The sequence below is a fragment of the Diabrotica virgifera genome, chromosome 1 (genome assembly GCF_917563875.1).
Source record: "Diabrotica virgifera virgifera chromosome 1, PGI_DIABVI_V3a".
Taxonomy (NCBI): Eukaryota; Metazoa; Arthropoda; class Insecta; order Coleoptera; family Chrysomelidae; genus Diabrotica; species Diabrotica virgifera.
The window spans coordinates 237,304,580-237,317,942 of record NC_065443.1 but is presented as its reverse complement, the minus strand read 5'-3'; the positions used below and the strand labels follow the sequence as shown (position 1 = coordinate 237,317,942).

Below are 13,363 nucleotides of genomic sequence, written 5' to 3'. Positions count from 1 at the left end.
ATTATCTGATACCTGGTAAAAGTTATACTTTGTTGTACCAACTGGCTTCATTATATAGGTTTATATAGCAGCTTCTTTATTAAGTCAAAACAGTTTTTAGGGGACTGGTTGCCACCTAGTCTTTGTGTAAAGATTAAAAAAAAATTTTTCAGCTTTTAATTTTTTTAATGGATATATAATAACGAAGGCAAAAGGCGCACCGGTGGGCCGGCGGCCCAGTCCGGGCCTGGACAAGTAGAACCTAAATCCAAATTGTCATGCAATTCGGAGTTGCCCCTGGAAAGTACACTCCAAAATGGTCATTTATTGGGCTAAATGCGTTACCAGAAGATTGGTCTCAATAAAATTATATATTTTAATGTTATTTAAATATTATTTTCAATTTTATTGAAGTAAAATTGTTCGCCTTTATCTAAACACTTCATTAATAATTAAAACACGATGTTTATCAATAACATAATAAGTAAAAAATACTTATAGGCATCTGATAGAAGAAGGTTTGACCTTGGCCACTAGATGATTTTAAACTTAAAATTTTTTGCTTGTGTTTTACATTCTTGAAAATCGTCATTTTTCGTTTTTTCAGTTTTATATTATTTTTAATTCGAAAACGATCAAATTTAGAAAAAAGTTGCTAAATAATTATTTTATTCAGAAGGGTCCAAAAAATACAAAAAGAATTATTCGATGCAAAAATGTTGATTTTTACAATTTGTTTTAAAAAATTGTTTAAATAAAATTGAAACCACTTTTTGCATGAGTGAGTTCTTTTGTGTGAGGAACGGAGCGAGTGCTATACATCGCGTAAATTCGCAAAAAGTACTTCACGCACAGTTTCACACAATATTTTATCTATGATGAACAAATAAAAAAACTATAACTTTTCGTTACTGGAATTTATTTCTATTCTAAAATTTTGAGAACTTTGACATTTAAAAATTTTAACTTCTTTCAAACCACAAAACTGTCAAAACTTTTGTCGTAATTTATTGCTCATTATGTCATCACCATGACAACACGAAAGTTAAGGATATTTGATTATATGAAAGTGTGTCAAAAACAGTGCGAAAAAGTAAGTCCCATTTAAAACACATTGTTACTTCACGCACACTTTAAACACTTCATGCACTGCTATCTATAATGACAGTTTTCACAAACTAAAAACTTATACATAATATGACATAGAGTAGATAAAATATCTTATAGGAACGTTTTATGTTATTAACAATTAAGTGCCATTTATTTGCCTCTCATAAAATAAAATGCACATAAATATCTTACAGGCCACTGCGCTAACAACCGACAAAATAACGTAAAACGGGAAAACATAATACGTTGTGAAATAAAACGAGATAGACCTAGTAGAGGTGGGATTTGATCGATATAAGCCTATAAATTTACATTGCATTACATTACAACTCTAGGTATTTTCCCACCTTTAGACGTTAGCTTATTTAGCTGATTTCAGTCATAATTATAGCTATGACAACTTTACATAAGTACATAATAGAATAAGTGAAGTTGACATCAGGACTGTTTATAAATAAATAAAAAACAAAGATTATGATTAATGAGTTGATAATTTTGCTTTAATTTTAAATATATTTTTTTAAAAAACTAATTTTCAAAATTACACTGACACGGTTTTCTCATTCGCTCAGGCAAAAAATATTTAGCTACTACCCTATCATGTTTTAACGTTTATTTGTGTGTCAGCCTCGAATGATTGTGACGTCACAAGCGTCGGCTATCTTGGCGTGTCTTCAGAGGTCAGAGGTCAAAGTGTACTCAAGTACCTTAGGTCGAATTTCTCATATCCTGTTCAATTTAAGTTTAAGCAGAACTTCCAGTGAACCACAGTCAAAATTTTCACTGTGACCCATAGTTAAACGTCAATATTCTGACGTCGTACTGTAGTTCACCAAAAGTCCAAAAGTTCAGGTTAAACTTGAGTTAAACTCAATTTCAGTCAATTTTTGAAAAACAACTCGACATGAGAAATCGGCCCTTAAGTAATAATCTAATTTTTGATTAAAAATTACTACTAATTAAACTGATTTCCCTTCCAGAGAATAAACCTTCCAGAGAAGGTTCCCATTGTTTTCATTCCGGTGGGATATGTTATATGCCATTAGAGTGAAAACTTAGTCCTTAAACTGATTTTATTTACATTTGCTTTATTGTTTTCGATCAGTTTTGACTTTATACGAAATTAAGAAAATGTTATAATATAATCCGTTCGGACCTTTAGATCCAAAGGTGAGCGCTCTTAACACTGAGACACAGAGGGGGTCCTTAACAATTAAAAAGCAACACAATGTACCTATGTATCTATAACAATAATATTTAAGTACTTATCTATGTTATTAATTAAGAAATTTATGACTATAATCAATCACAAACCAGTCTGGCTAATTGGCTCTGCCAAAGCCATTTTTCAGAAAAACAAAACTCGACATGAGAAATCGGCCCTTAAGTAACAATTTAATTTTGGATTAAAAATAACTACTAATTAAACATATTTTATTTAAATTTGCTTTATTGTTTTCGATCAGTTTTGACTTTGTGCGAAATTAAGAAAATTTTATTGTCATGTTAACGTCATACCATGTCATACGTATAATTTTATGACTGAAATCTGCTAGCGCTTAAGCTAATGTCTAAAGGTGGGAACTAACTATCGATAGTGGTATGTAATTGTAATGTAAACTTATAGGTGTCTATGGATAATTTTCCACCTCCACAAATCCATTCGTTTCATGCCTTTTTATTTAACAACGTATTATTTTTTCACCTTTTGCGATATTTTTTCGGTTATTAGTGTACTAAACACTGTATATTGAGTCATATGCCTTTTCTTCCTATAATTAAAATTTGTTACTTTAAAAGGTTCGTTGTTTGGGAAAACAATAATTATTATCTTAGTTCTCTATATCTTTTATTCATATCTTTTTTGTTACATATTAGTTGGGAAAGAAGAAAAAGAAAGAATGATACTTCAATCAGCATTAGAGGCCACCATTTTTTTAATCCATGTTGAGAAATGCCCGACGTTTGTATAAACTGCAACATATTCCTTGCACCAGTAATCTCCCCAGGATACAACTCCAACTAACGTACCATTGTTTACTAGTGGTCCTCCTGAGTCACCCTGTAAAAGATAATGAGATATACAAAATCGTCGATACTAATATAAAAAAAATATATTACAGCTTCTTGTGGTCCACTAATTACCTCATTATGCCTTTAAAACAATCACAGAAAATACGCAAACCGCAAATCACTAAGCGTGAATTAGAAAAGTACTGAAATAAATGTAGAACTTTCAATCCCTAGGAAAAGATCGCCGAACAGAACAAATACAGTCAAGGTCTTGTATATATTTTGAAAAATACCAAATAAATAAAACAAAGCAGTAACGCTGTTATGTTTGACATATCCTTCTATGTACTTTAAAAAGCAATTCGTACTCTAGAATGTTGCTATTAATAAATTCGTTACATACATGGCAGGAGAAAAAGGTCATAACATCTATCGAACTTATAGATCACCACAGTTCAAGCAGTTCACCTTCTAGATTGGATCATAATAATTTTTTAATGAATTAATAAATTAAAAAATACAGATATAATTCTGAATGACGAACTTGAGACAAATAGCTCACCATTCCCCAACTTAGTCAGTTAGAGACTAAGTGTAGACGCATTGAAAAACCCCATCACGAGAGAAAGTCACTCTGCCGAAATAGCTGTAGTGACATTAATTTTTAATAAATTTTTTGTAAATATTGAAAACAAAAGTTTTCAGTATATTAGTGTTAGATAAAATGAATTTCTATCAAGTAACTGTCGAATCCATCAACATTTGCAGGTATTTTAAGCTGGTCACATTGCAACTCTTCATGCTAGTATAACTTCTGATCTACTTACAACCAAAACCTGGTCCGATTCTTTTTACTCTCTTTTAATGTAGATAGCACAAAAGCATTATCGTATAAAGGGGCTCTTCAATCCTTACCTCTTAATAACAGCCAGATCAGTACCGTTGATTCTGTAAAATTTATTGGTATATTGTTAGATAGCAACCTTAAATGATCCCTTTATATCGATGTGTTAAGTAAGAAACTATTCTCAGCTCAAAGGAAATCAATTTAGCCTGTTTCAAAATAATATATTTTTCTTAGTTCGAGCCGCATCTTCGATATGGTCTTCTTTTTAGAGGTTCTGGTACAGCTGCCCAATCCGATGTTATTTTTAAATTACAAAAAAGAGCAATAAGATATCTATTTGTCCTTAAAATAACGACAAATTACAGAAGCTACTTTAAGGATCACGGGATTTTAACACCACTTCCTTCTTAATTTATAAACTGTTTGCTTAATTTGTAAACATCTACATGTATTTCCAGCAAGACCTGGTCATAACTATTCCACCAGAAATTCTTTCTTTGACGTCTATTTACCGATCTCCTCCACCGAGTTAGTAAAGAAGTCTATATTATATTCTGCAAAAAACTATACACCCATCTCCCTCTGCAACTTAAATCTGCAACATATTTCCCCGATTTCCGTAAAATAACAAAAACCTATCTATATGAAAGACCATATGATTTAGTAGAAGAATTGCTTAAGCGCATATGCGCAAAATGTCGGCTGTCAAAAGGTACAATGTGTTTTAAATGTATTTATTCTTTTCGACTCCTTAGAAAACTAATATTTATTTTTGAAAAATTTAAACTCAGAATGAAATAGTGCAGTTACATCGAGGGCTGAAAGTCCCTTAAAAAAAACCAAAATGTTTCTTTTGAATGAGATATTTGAAATTAAAGTCACACTAAATTTTCTTTTTTATTTCACCCCTGTAACTTATTAAAATAAACGTTATTGAAGTTTTCGGGGACTTTCGGCCCTCGGTAATAATGCAGTCTTTCATTATCCGTTTAAATTTTTCAAAAATATTCTTTAGTTTTCTCAGGATTTGAAAAAAATTAATACATTTAAAACACATTGAACATTTTGTCAGGCGACTTTTGCGCCTATGCCCTTTCAATAACTAAGAAGTTACAGTACTCTTACATAAAAGTAGTATTTTTATCTATGTTTGGGTATCGTATAGGTAGCAGCTTAAATTATTAAACTTATTCTTTGTTAAGGTTGATTATTTACAATTTACTTATTTAAATTTTGCAATAGATTGTTTTTGTTTATTTATTTTTTTTTGTTTATATTGACGATTTATGTAATCTTAGTAAATTGTACAAGAATAAAAAACCGCTAAACGCCGTAAATATGAGTGGCGCATACAATATTCCAGCTGCAAAAGATCTGATATGAATATTACGTGGCGCGAAAATGTATTTTCATTTTGATGCAAAACAAAATTCTAGTTTTATTTTAAAAGATTTCTTCATAATATGTGCCCAATTTGAAGTAAAACGCGCCACAAAAGAGTAACTTTGATACAGTTTGACTTTTGAAACTCATTTGTGGCGCGTTTTTCTTCAAATTTAGCAAATAAAATATTATAAAAAAATTTTTTAAATAAAACTAGAATTTTGTTTTGCATCAAAATGAAAATACATTTTCGCGCCACGTAATATTCATATCAGATCTATTGTAGCTGGAATATTGTATGCGCCACTCATTTTTACGGCGCGGCGTTTAGCTGTTTTTTATTCTTGTATCAGGAGTTTTTCCAAGTTATTTATAAATTAAATATAAAAAGTTTTAAGATGTATAAAGAATGCAATGTTTCTCGATTACACGTTAAGCTTTATAAATGGTGGCCTTTGTCGCATTATCTCCCAAATGATCTAGTGTCCATCGAATGTACACTAGATTTTTTTTTCTATTCGAAATAAATTGAAGAAAATATTGGGATGGCCGGTAAATGAACTTGGATTGCCCGTTGCCAGATCAAATTAGCGTCGTACCCACTACAACTACATAAACCATTTAGGGAATAATCGTTAATTGGATTATACTTTTGTAGCCTAATAACTTCTAAACGGCTTAGCCGATTTTGTTCACTAAACATGAGTTTGAAACGTATTGACAAGTAGTATCTTATGCATCTAAGGTCAAGTGTGATAACTGAAGCTATTACAGTAATTATTGAGCTTGAAAACCGTTTTTCCCATAAGAAATAGATTTGATCATACTTATGAAGCCTATGACTTAAAAATTCGAATTTTCCCGGATATAAGGTATACACCGTTAGATTCGTCTAGAGTTCTTCTACAAACGCTCAGTTATTGGCGTAATTCGTAGGTTGAAATTTTGATTAATTGTCGAAAAACCAAAATTTTCAAAGATTAGTTCTTCAGTTTTTCGGCTATACTGAGCCGTCTGTATGCCTGATCCTGACAGCTTAGACACCATTTGAAAGCTTAACTCAACGCTATTGATTTGGTGTATTTACTGTTTGAAGATATATACCTCCAAAAAATGTGCCGTTTTGTACCTAACAAGTCCTATTATAGCTGGCTTATGGGTAGTCAAAATTCACAAGCTACACCGGTTCTGAATCGGCCCTCACCCCCTCTTCAAACACAGAAAAAAAAATTCAGATCGGTTTAACTTTTCCACACACATACATACAGTAGGAAAAATGAAAGAATACCCATGAACGAACATATAAAACACGCTGTGTTTTCCTGTCACCGTGTCATACAAAAAATTGGCCAGCGCAAGTACATGTAATAATTATTATTACATGTACTTGCGCTGGGCAATTTTCTTTGTGACACGGTGACAGGAAAATACAGCGTGTTTTATATGTTCGTTCATGGGTATTCTTTCATTTTTCCGACTGTACATACATATCCACAAACATTTTCCCTTTTTTAAATAAAAATTGACTCATATTTCTGAGCTCGGTAACTTTTGAACGGTATAACCGATTTTCAAAATTAGACATGCGTTGGAAAGGTAATGATCGCTTCTATTAGAAGCCACAAAGGTTGGAGTTAAATTTTTGAAGTTTTTAGGAGCTTTGAAGACGGGAACGAAAAACAGACCCTAAATAGGAAGGGCCGTAAAATCCACACCCTTGGACCAAAATGGATGGTTGACATATGAATGGGTGAGTCTTTTCCTAATCTTTAAGATGGGAGTTGGCCCAATTTTCAATTCAGTCAGATTTAGAAAGTCGAAAATTTCGTGTATATACAGGGTGAGGCAGATAAAGGGCCTATTAGAAATATCTCGAGAACTAAAGCTAAGAGAATCTTGAAAATTGGAGTACAGGGGTTTTGAGGTATGAACTATTTAATGAAAATATTTTCTTCTCTTTGCTACTTCCGGTTATACCGGAAGTTGATTGTAACTTCGTTTTTTAAATGGGACACCCTGTATATTTTTACATTTTTTGATTCTCCTCGATTTCTTCTTTCTTAAAATATAAGGTTTTGTAATATTATACAGGGTAGGTTAAAAGATAATTACGTTTTCTTATTAATTTCGTAGCAATATTAACACCCTGTAGGATTGTAGTAGATTGGTATAATAAACTCTATTAATGTTCAAATGATTTTTAATATAGTCTACTATTGTTAAGAGTTATTGGTATAGTTAAACTTTTCATTTTAGTATATAGGGTTGGTCGAAACTCGGAATGAGTATTTTCTGAGTTTTCTTAAATGGAACACCCTGTATTTTAGTATTGTAATGAAATGTTATTTTATGGTACTTTTTAATTTCTTAAGCATTCCCTATACCTATCTTCTTTAATTTGTGAGTTATGGGTGATTAAAACCAAACATTAATTGCAACACAAAATAGGTGAAATTGTAGGTTAACTGTGAAAATATTCATCCACAAATAATTTTTTGGAAATAAATACATATTAATCTATACTGATACTTAAAATTGACAATAGTGGTTGAGGTATCAAAATACCATCGAAGTTAAGATTGTTGGTGCGATTAACAATTAAGCACAAACTAAAGCAGTTAGGTATATTGAATGCTTAAGAAGTAAAAAGTACCATGAAATATCATTTCATTACAATACTAAAATATAGGGTGTTCCATTTAAGAAAACTCAGAAAATACTCATTCCGAGTTTCGACCCACCCTGTATACTAAAATTAAAAATTTAACTACACTAATAATTGTTAACAATAGTAGACTATATTAAAAATCATTTGAACATAAATAGAGTTTATTATGTCAAACTACTACAATCCTACAGGGTGGGAATATTGCTACGAAATTAATAAGAAAACGTAATTATCTTTTAACCTACCCTGTATATTATTACAAAACCTTATATTTTAAGAAAGAAGAAATCGAGGAGAATCCAAAAATGTAAAAATATACAGGGTGTCCCATTTAAAAAAACGAAGTTATAAACAACTTCCGTTATAACCGGAAGTACCAAATAAATAAAAATATTTTCATTAAATAGATCAGTCTTCAAAACCCCCTTATTCCAATTTTCATAATTCAATTGTCTTTAGTTCTCGAGATATTTCTAATAGGCCCTTTATCTGCCTCACCCTATATAGTGTCGCGAGTAGGGGGTGTAGGTGTCCACCACTGGCGAGAACTGCCGTTCTCTGGTAATTTGTTATTGTTTTGTTTTTCGTCTATTTGAAAGCTTTGTCTATAAAATTGTACAATTTTGAACGACAATAAAGCATATTTCTATTCTATTCTATTCTATTCTAATCTAACGAAAACTAAAAAAAAGGTAGATAAAAAAATCTTACGACGCATGTGGATTTTGTTTCTTCAATATTCCCTGCGCATATCATTCGGTCAGTAATTGTTGTATTAAAAAATGATTGGCAGGTGTGTCGGTCTACGATGTTAATGTCTATTTCCAATAGATGATCAGGAAGTTTCCATTCCTAAAAAATTAAAATAATTTTATTTTTCTTAGTATTTATTAGTAAAGTAATTAATTAAAATGGCTGAGTGAGTCCGTATATCGCTTAGTATGTTTCTGTATTTTTGTGTGATAGGGCAGTCACTGAAGGTTTTCACCTCCGATTTCGTTAAACCTTTACCATGGCCTGGTTGCCACACTTTCTTGGGATGAAAATTGTTTTATTAAAAATATTCACAGAAATCGATAATAGCAAAATTTGTTATATCAAGTTATTAAAATAAATCAATTAGGCCGGGATCCCGCGTAACAAAAAAAGTCAATTAATAGCAAGCTGAAATTTTTTTAAAAGCTTAACGGTGTCTAGTCGAACAAACTTTGATGTATGGGAACACTGGAACAGGGGAAGTTTTAATTGTAGAACGTGATTTTAATTGTGGAACTTGTCATCCAGACAAGTTTATGATTGTGAAAACTAGCAGGTTGTTTTTAAGTTTATTCAATAGCAAACCTTATATGATATATGAAAAAAAATTTGTCCGACAAATATATTGGGCGTATTAATAAGTCCGACACGTAGAACATTTCAAATGACAGGAATTATGTTGGTGATAAATAGCAGCCTGATTTTTGTACGAAAGTTTAATGAAAGGGTAACAAATCAATTGGGAGTTCTGTCCGACAATATAGATTCCTTTTTCCTTGTTCTTCCCTTGTTCCAGTCTTCTCATTCATAAAAGTTTGTCGTACTAGACCCCGCTAAGCTATTAACAAATTTTTAGCTTGCTATTAATCAACTTATTTTGGGTACTCTCGCAGGCTTTTGATAAAGTCTGGCACACTGGCATGCTATACAAAATAAGAAAAGGCCTTCCTCTCAACTTCTTTCTAATCCTCAAGTCCTATCTCTCCGACCGCAATTTCCTTGTAAAAGTTAAAGATCAGTGCACTTACTTATATCCAATCAAAGCTGGAGTACCTCAGGGTAGTGTCCTTGGACCAGTTCTCTACCTACTCTACACAACAGATCTTCCTACAAGCCAAAACATCATCACAGTCACATATGCAGATGACACAGCAATCATTGCAGCTCACTCAAACCCGTACATCGCCTCGCAACTGCTCCAGACAAATCTCGACAGAATAAATATCTGGTTACAAACATGGCGAATTAAAGTAAACGAAAGCGTCAGTACATATAACGTTCACTAATCGAAAAGATACGTGCCCAACCGTCTCATTAAATAATCAAGTACTACAACAAACGCATGATGTAAGATACCTAGGTATGCACTTGGACCGCAGATTAACGTGGAAGAAACACATATTCACGAAAAGAAAACAGTTGGGTCTGAAACTCTATAAAATGTACTGGCTGATAGGAAAAAGGTCACAACTGAGTTTGTACAATAAAATTTTAGTATACAAGGCAGTGATTAAGCCAATATGGAGCTATGGTATCCAACTGTGTGGATCTGCGTCGAGATCCAATATCGACATCCTGGAGAGATTCCAATCGAAAACCTTGCGCATTATCACAAATGCACCATGGTACATGCCCAATGAACACATCAATCGTGATCTCCAAATGAAGACTGTCATAGAATAAATTGCCAGTTACGCCCAAAAATACGACATCCGACTACAAAACCACCCCAACAAGCTAGCGAAGAACCTAATGAGACCCCAAGTAAACAGAAGACTAAAGCGCCACACTCCAAGCGATCTACGAACAAGATTTTAAATTTTAAATTTTTAAAAATATTTTATTTATTAGAGTTTTATTTATAGGGTTTTATTTATTAGTCACAAATAATTTTGTTAAGTACTAAAATTATGATTTCATAGGTTATTGTCACTGGACAGGCTCCTGCAAGTCTCTTTTAATTGTTAAGCAATTTACTTATTGTAATCATTATTACAGATTGTAAATAAATGGGATGTTAAAAAAAATTGGGTACGAGGGATCTAGGCCTAAATACATTTTGGGTTACGAAAGATCAAAGATTTTAATTTTTCGCAATCCCCCTCTATAACTCAGTGGTAAGAGAGACTACCTTTGGATTCAGAGGACGTGAGTTCAAATCTCACCAAGAATAATCGATTTTTCATTTATTAAAAATTAATAAATTAACTATCCTTGTGGGGTCGCCGGCCGGTACTAAGAGGAGGGACCGCAGACGTTCGGATATAATTAGAGCATCTCTTTGTAAAGGCAATGAAGACGGTTTTTCAAAGTAACAAAACATTTACTCAACACAAACACTACTAACTACACTAGGTATCTGATTGCAAAATCAACTGTACCGTGCTAATGGCCATTATTTTTGAGGCATAAATAAAAAAAACTTCGTGAAAAAAAATTATTGTTTTAAAGCGGTTTTTCATAAATCACTCAAAAACTATAGTTTTTACAAAAAAGTTATAATTAACAAATTTTTTTTTTATTATTGGCTTTGACAGAGCCAATTAGCCAGACTATTTGTACTTTTTTGTATGGTATTACAATACCAATTTTAAGTTAATATCTAAGCCTACTTATTATCTAAATTTACAGAGTGTTATAATATATTAATGGATACATTTTTCAATTTTGTGTGATATTTTTACAATTTTATAATTTTATTATCTAAGCCTATTTAAAATTTAAATTTACAAGACCTTACATATTCGTAAAGACATTGTAACGTCTGCTTATTTTTTGGAAAAAGAATTTCGTTTAAATTGACAGGTAAAGGCCAATTTAGATCAATTAACTTTTCATACATTACTTTAATATTTTGTCTGTACAATCCACACTCCAATATGAGGTGCTGTAGATCTCCCATTCCACCACAGGCGCAATATGGATTGAAACCAATAAAAAATCAAATAAACTACTTAAGTACTTGAAAAAACTTTTAATATTTGTTTATAGTGAGTCATATGTAATTGGATGTATATTTTTTTTCGGCGGGTACTGAAATCTATGTATCTAAGCTTAGATAACGGGAAAACTATGGGTTTTATAACATATACTTGTTAAACACCCATCAAGATATTCAGAAGTACCTATCAAATAAGCTCCAAATTTATGATGAAAATAATAGAACCCTTTCGAATTTTTTAAGAAAAAGTGAATAATAAATCATATGTTTGGCATTTTTTTGGCAAGTAATGAACCTGAAAATTATCGGTATATTTTTGAAAAAAATATGATTAAAAAATCAGAACTTTTCAAATTTTCGTAAATTTTATTGGTACACAACCAAATTTTAGTTTTTTTAACAAAGATTTTATTTATTTTTTATTATTTTTATAACAAAAAATAACAGGGATAGAGACGTTTAAAGCCTTAAAGCAAGAACCATGTAACCGGGGATTTTTAACCTTTTATATTTAAAAAACAGATAAGGCTCTGCAAGACAAAGTTTAATGCAATTTTATATTCCTTGAAATTACCTTTTCTTAGATGAATCTGATATTATAAAAATTAGCGAAGTTGTTCTAAAAAAACACTAAAGTATTTTAGCATAATTTTTGAAAAAAAAAATTTGGAGTATAAATTTTGATGATATTAACTTTTTCTGGAGCTCGTTTGATAGATATTTCTCAATCCTTTGACAAGCATTTTGTAAGTAGATGTTATAAAATGCTTCATTTTCTGGTTATTTAAGCATTAATAATTAGATTTGAGTATACTCCAAGGAAATAAGGCCAAAATATACCATTATCCTGACACTTGACCAGCAAGGTTGCAAATGGGTTTTTTAGGTACAATATACCTAATAGATTAAATACAAAGATGTCCGTCACATAACAGTTCGGACGATAATTTTATTTATTAGCATATATAGGTCAAAAATGGCAGTTTTTCGTTTAAATCGCTACAGGTAAAAATAGGGTAATTAAATATCTTATTTAGAATATCGTGGCTGCGCAAACTGAGAAAATGGTACGGATGTACATTAAATGGACTTTTCATAGTTTAAATCTTATTCAATTAGTTTATCTCACAGAGCTTTTTTGGCAGTGTTATTGCTCACAAAGTAATAATGATACAGCGGTTTTGCGGCTACCATATGAGAGAAGAAGAACTATTTTTCATTATTTTTAGTAAAAAATCAACAAAAGTCATTTTTACTATTGCAAAAACATTTTACTAAAGAAATTATTGGCTTATAATTAATTTGAATAACTTTATTAATATTAACTGTAGACTAAATCCACTTTGTTATTATTTGTAAAGCTGATAATTTTTACACAAATTAACTCAACAAAAAATATTTGCCTAGATCAATTAAAGTCAAAGTTAGCCATTTTTTATTTAATTCACAGCAATTTTGTTTATAAGAATTAAGCAACCTAACTAGCTCCATTTTGAAGCACAAGGTATGTAATTTATGTGTAAAAGTTTGAGTAAACTTTGAACTTCGACATAACGGATAATAAAGCCTTAAAAATTACGTCCTAACGAAATCAGCTCGGAGTCGGTGGAGGGGTATTATTAAAATCCGTGCACTCAAAATATAAAATTGTTTCTTCAAACAAATG

General features: G+C 31.4%; 1 protein-coding gene across 1 annotated transcript in view; it reads right to left on the bottom strand.

The window, feature by feature from the left end:
* Window positions 1-2,921: 2,921 nt before the first annotated feature.
* LOC114326719 (trypsin alpha-3) overlaps window positions 2,922-13,363 on the bottom strand; it is a 33,898-nt gene continuing 23,456 nt past the window's right edge. The window contains exons 5-6 of the mRNA XM_028275143.2: window positions 8,712-8,852; window positions 2,922-3,151 (exon numbers count right to left, since the gene is read on the bottom strand). Of these exons, the coding sequence (XP_028130944.1) occupies window positions 2,999-3,151; window positions 8,712-8,852 (294 nt within the window). The 3' untranslated portion in view covers window positions 2,922-2,998. The remainder of the gene's footprint in view (window positions 3,152-8,711; window positions 8,853-13,363) is intronic.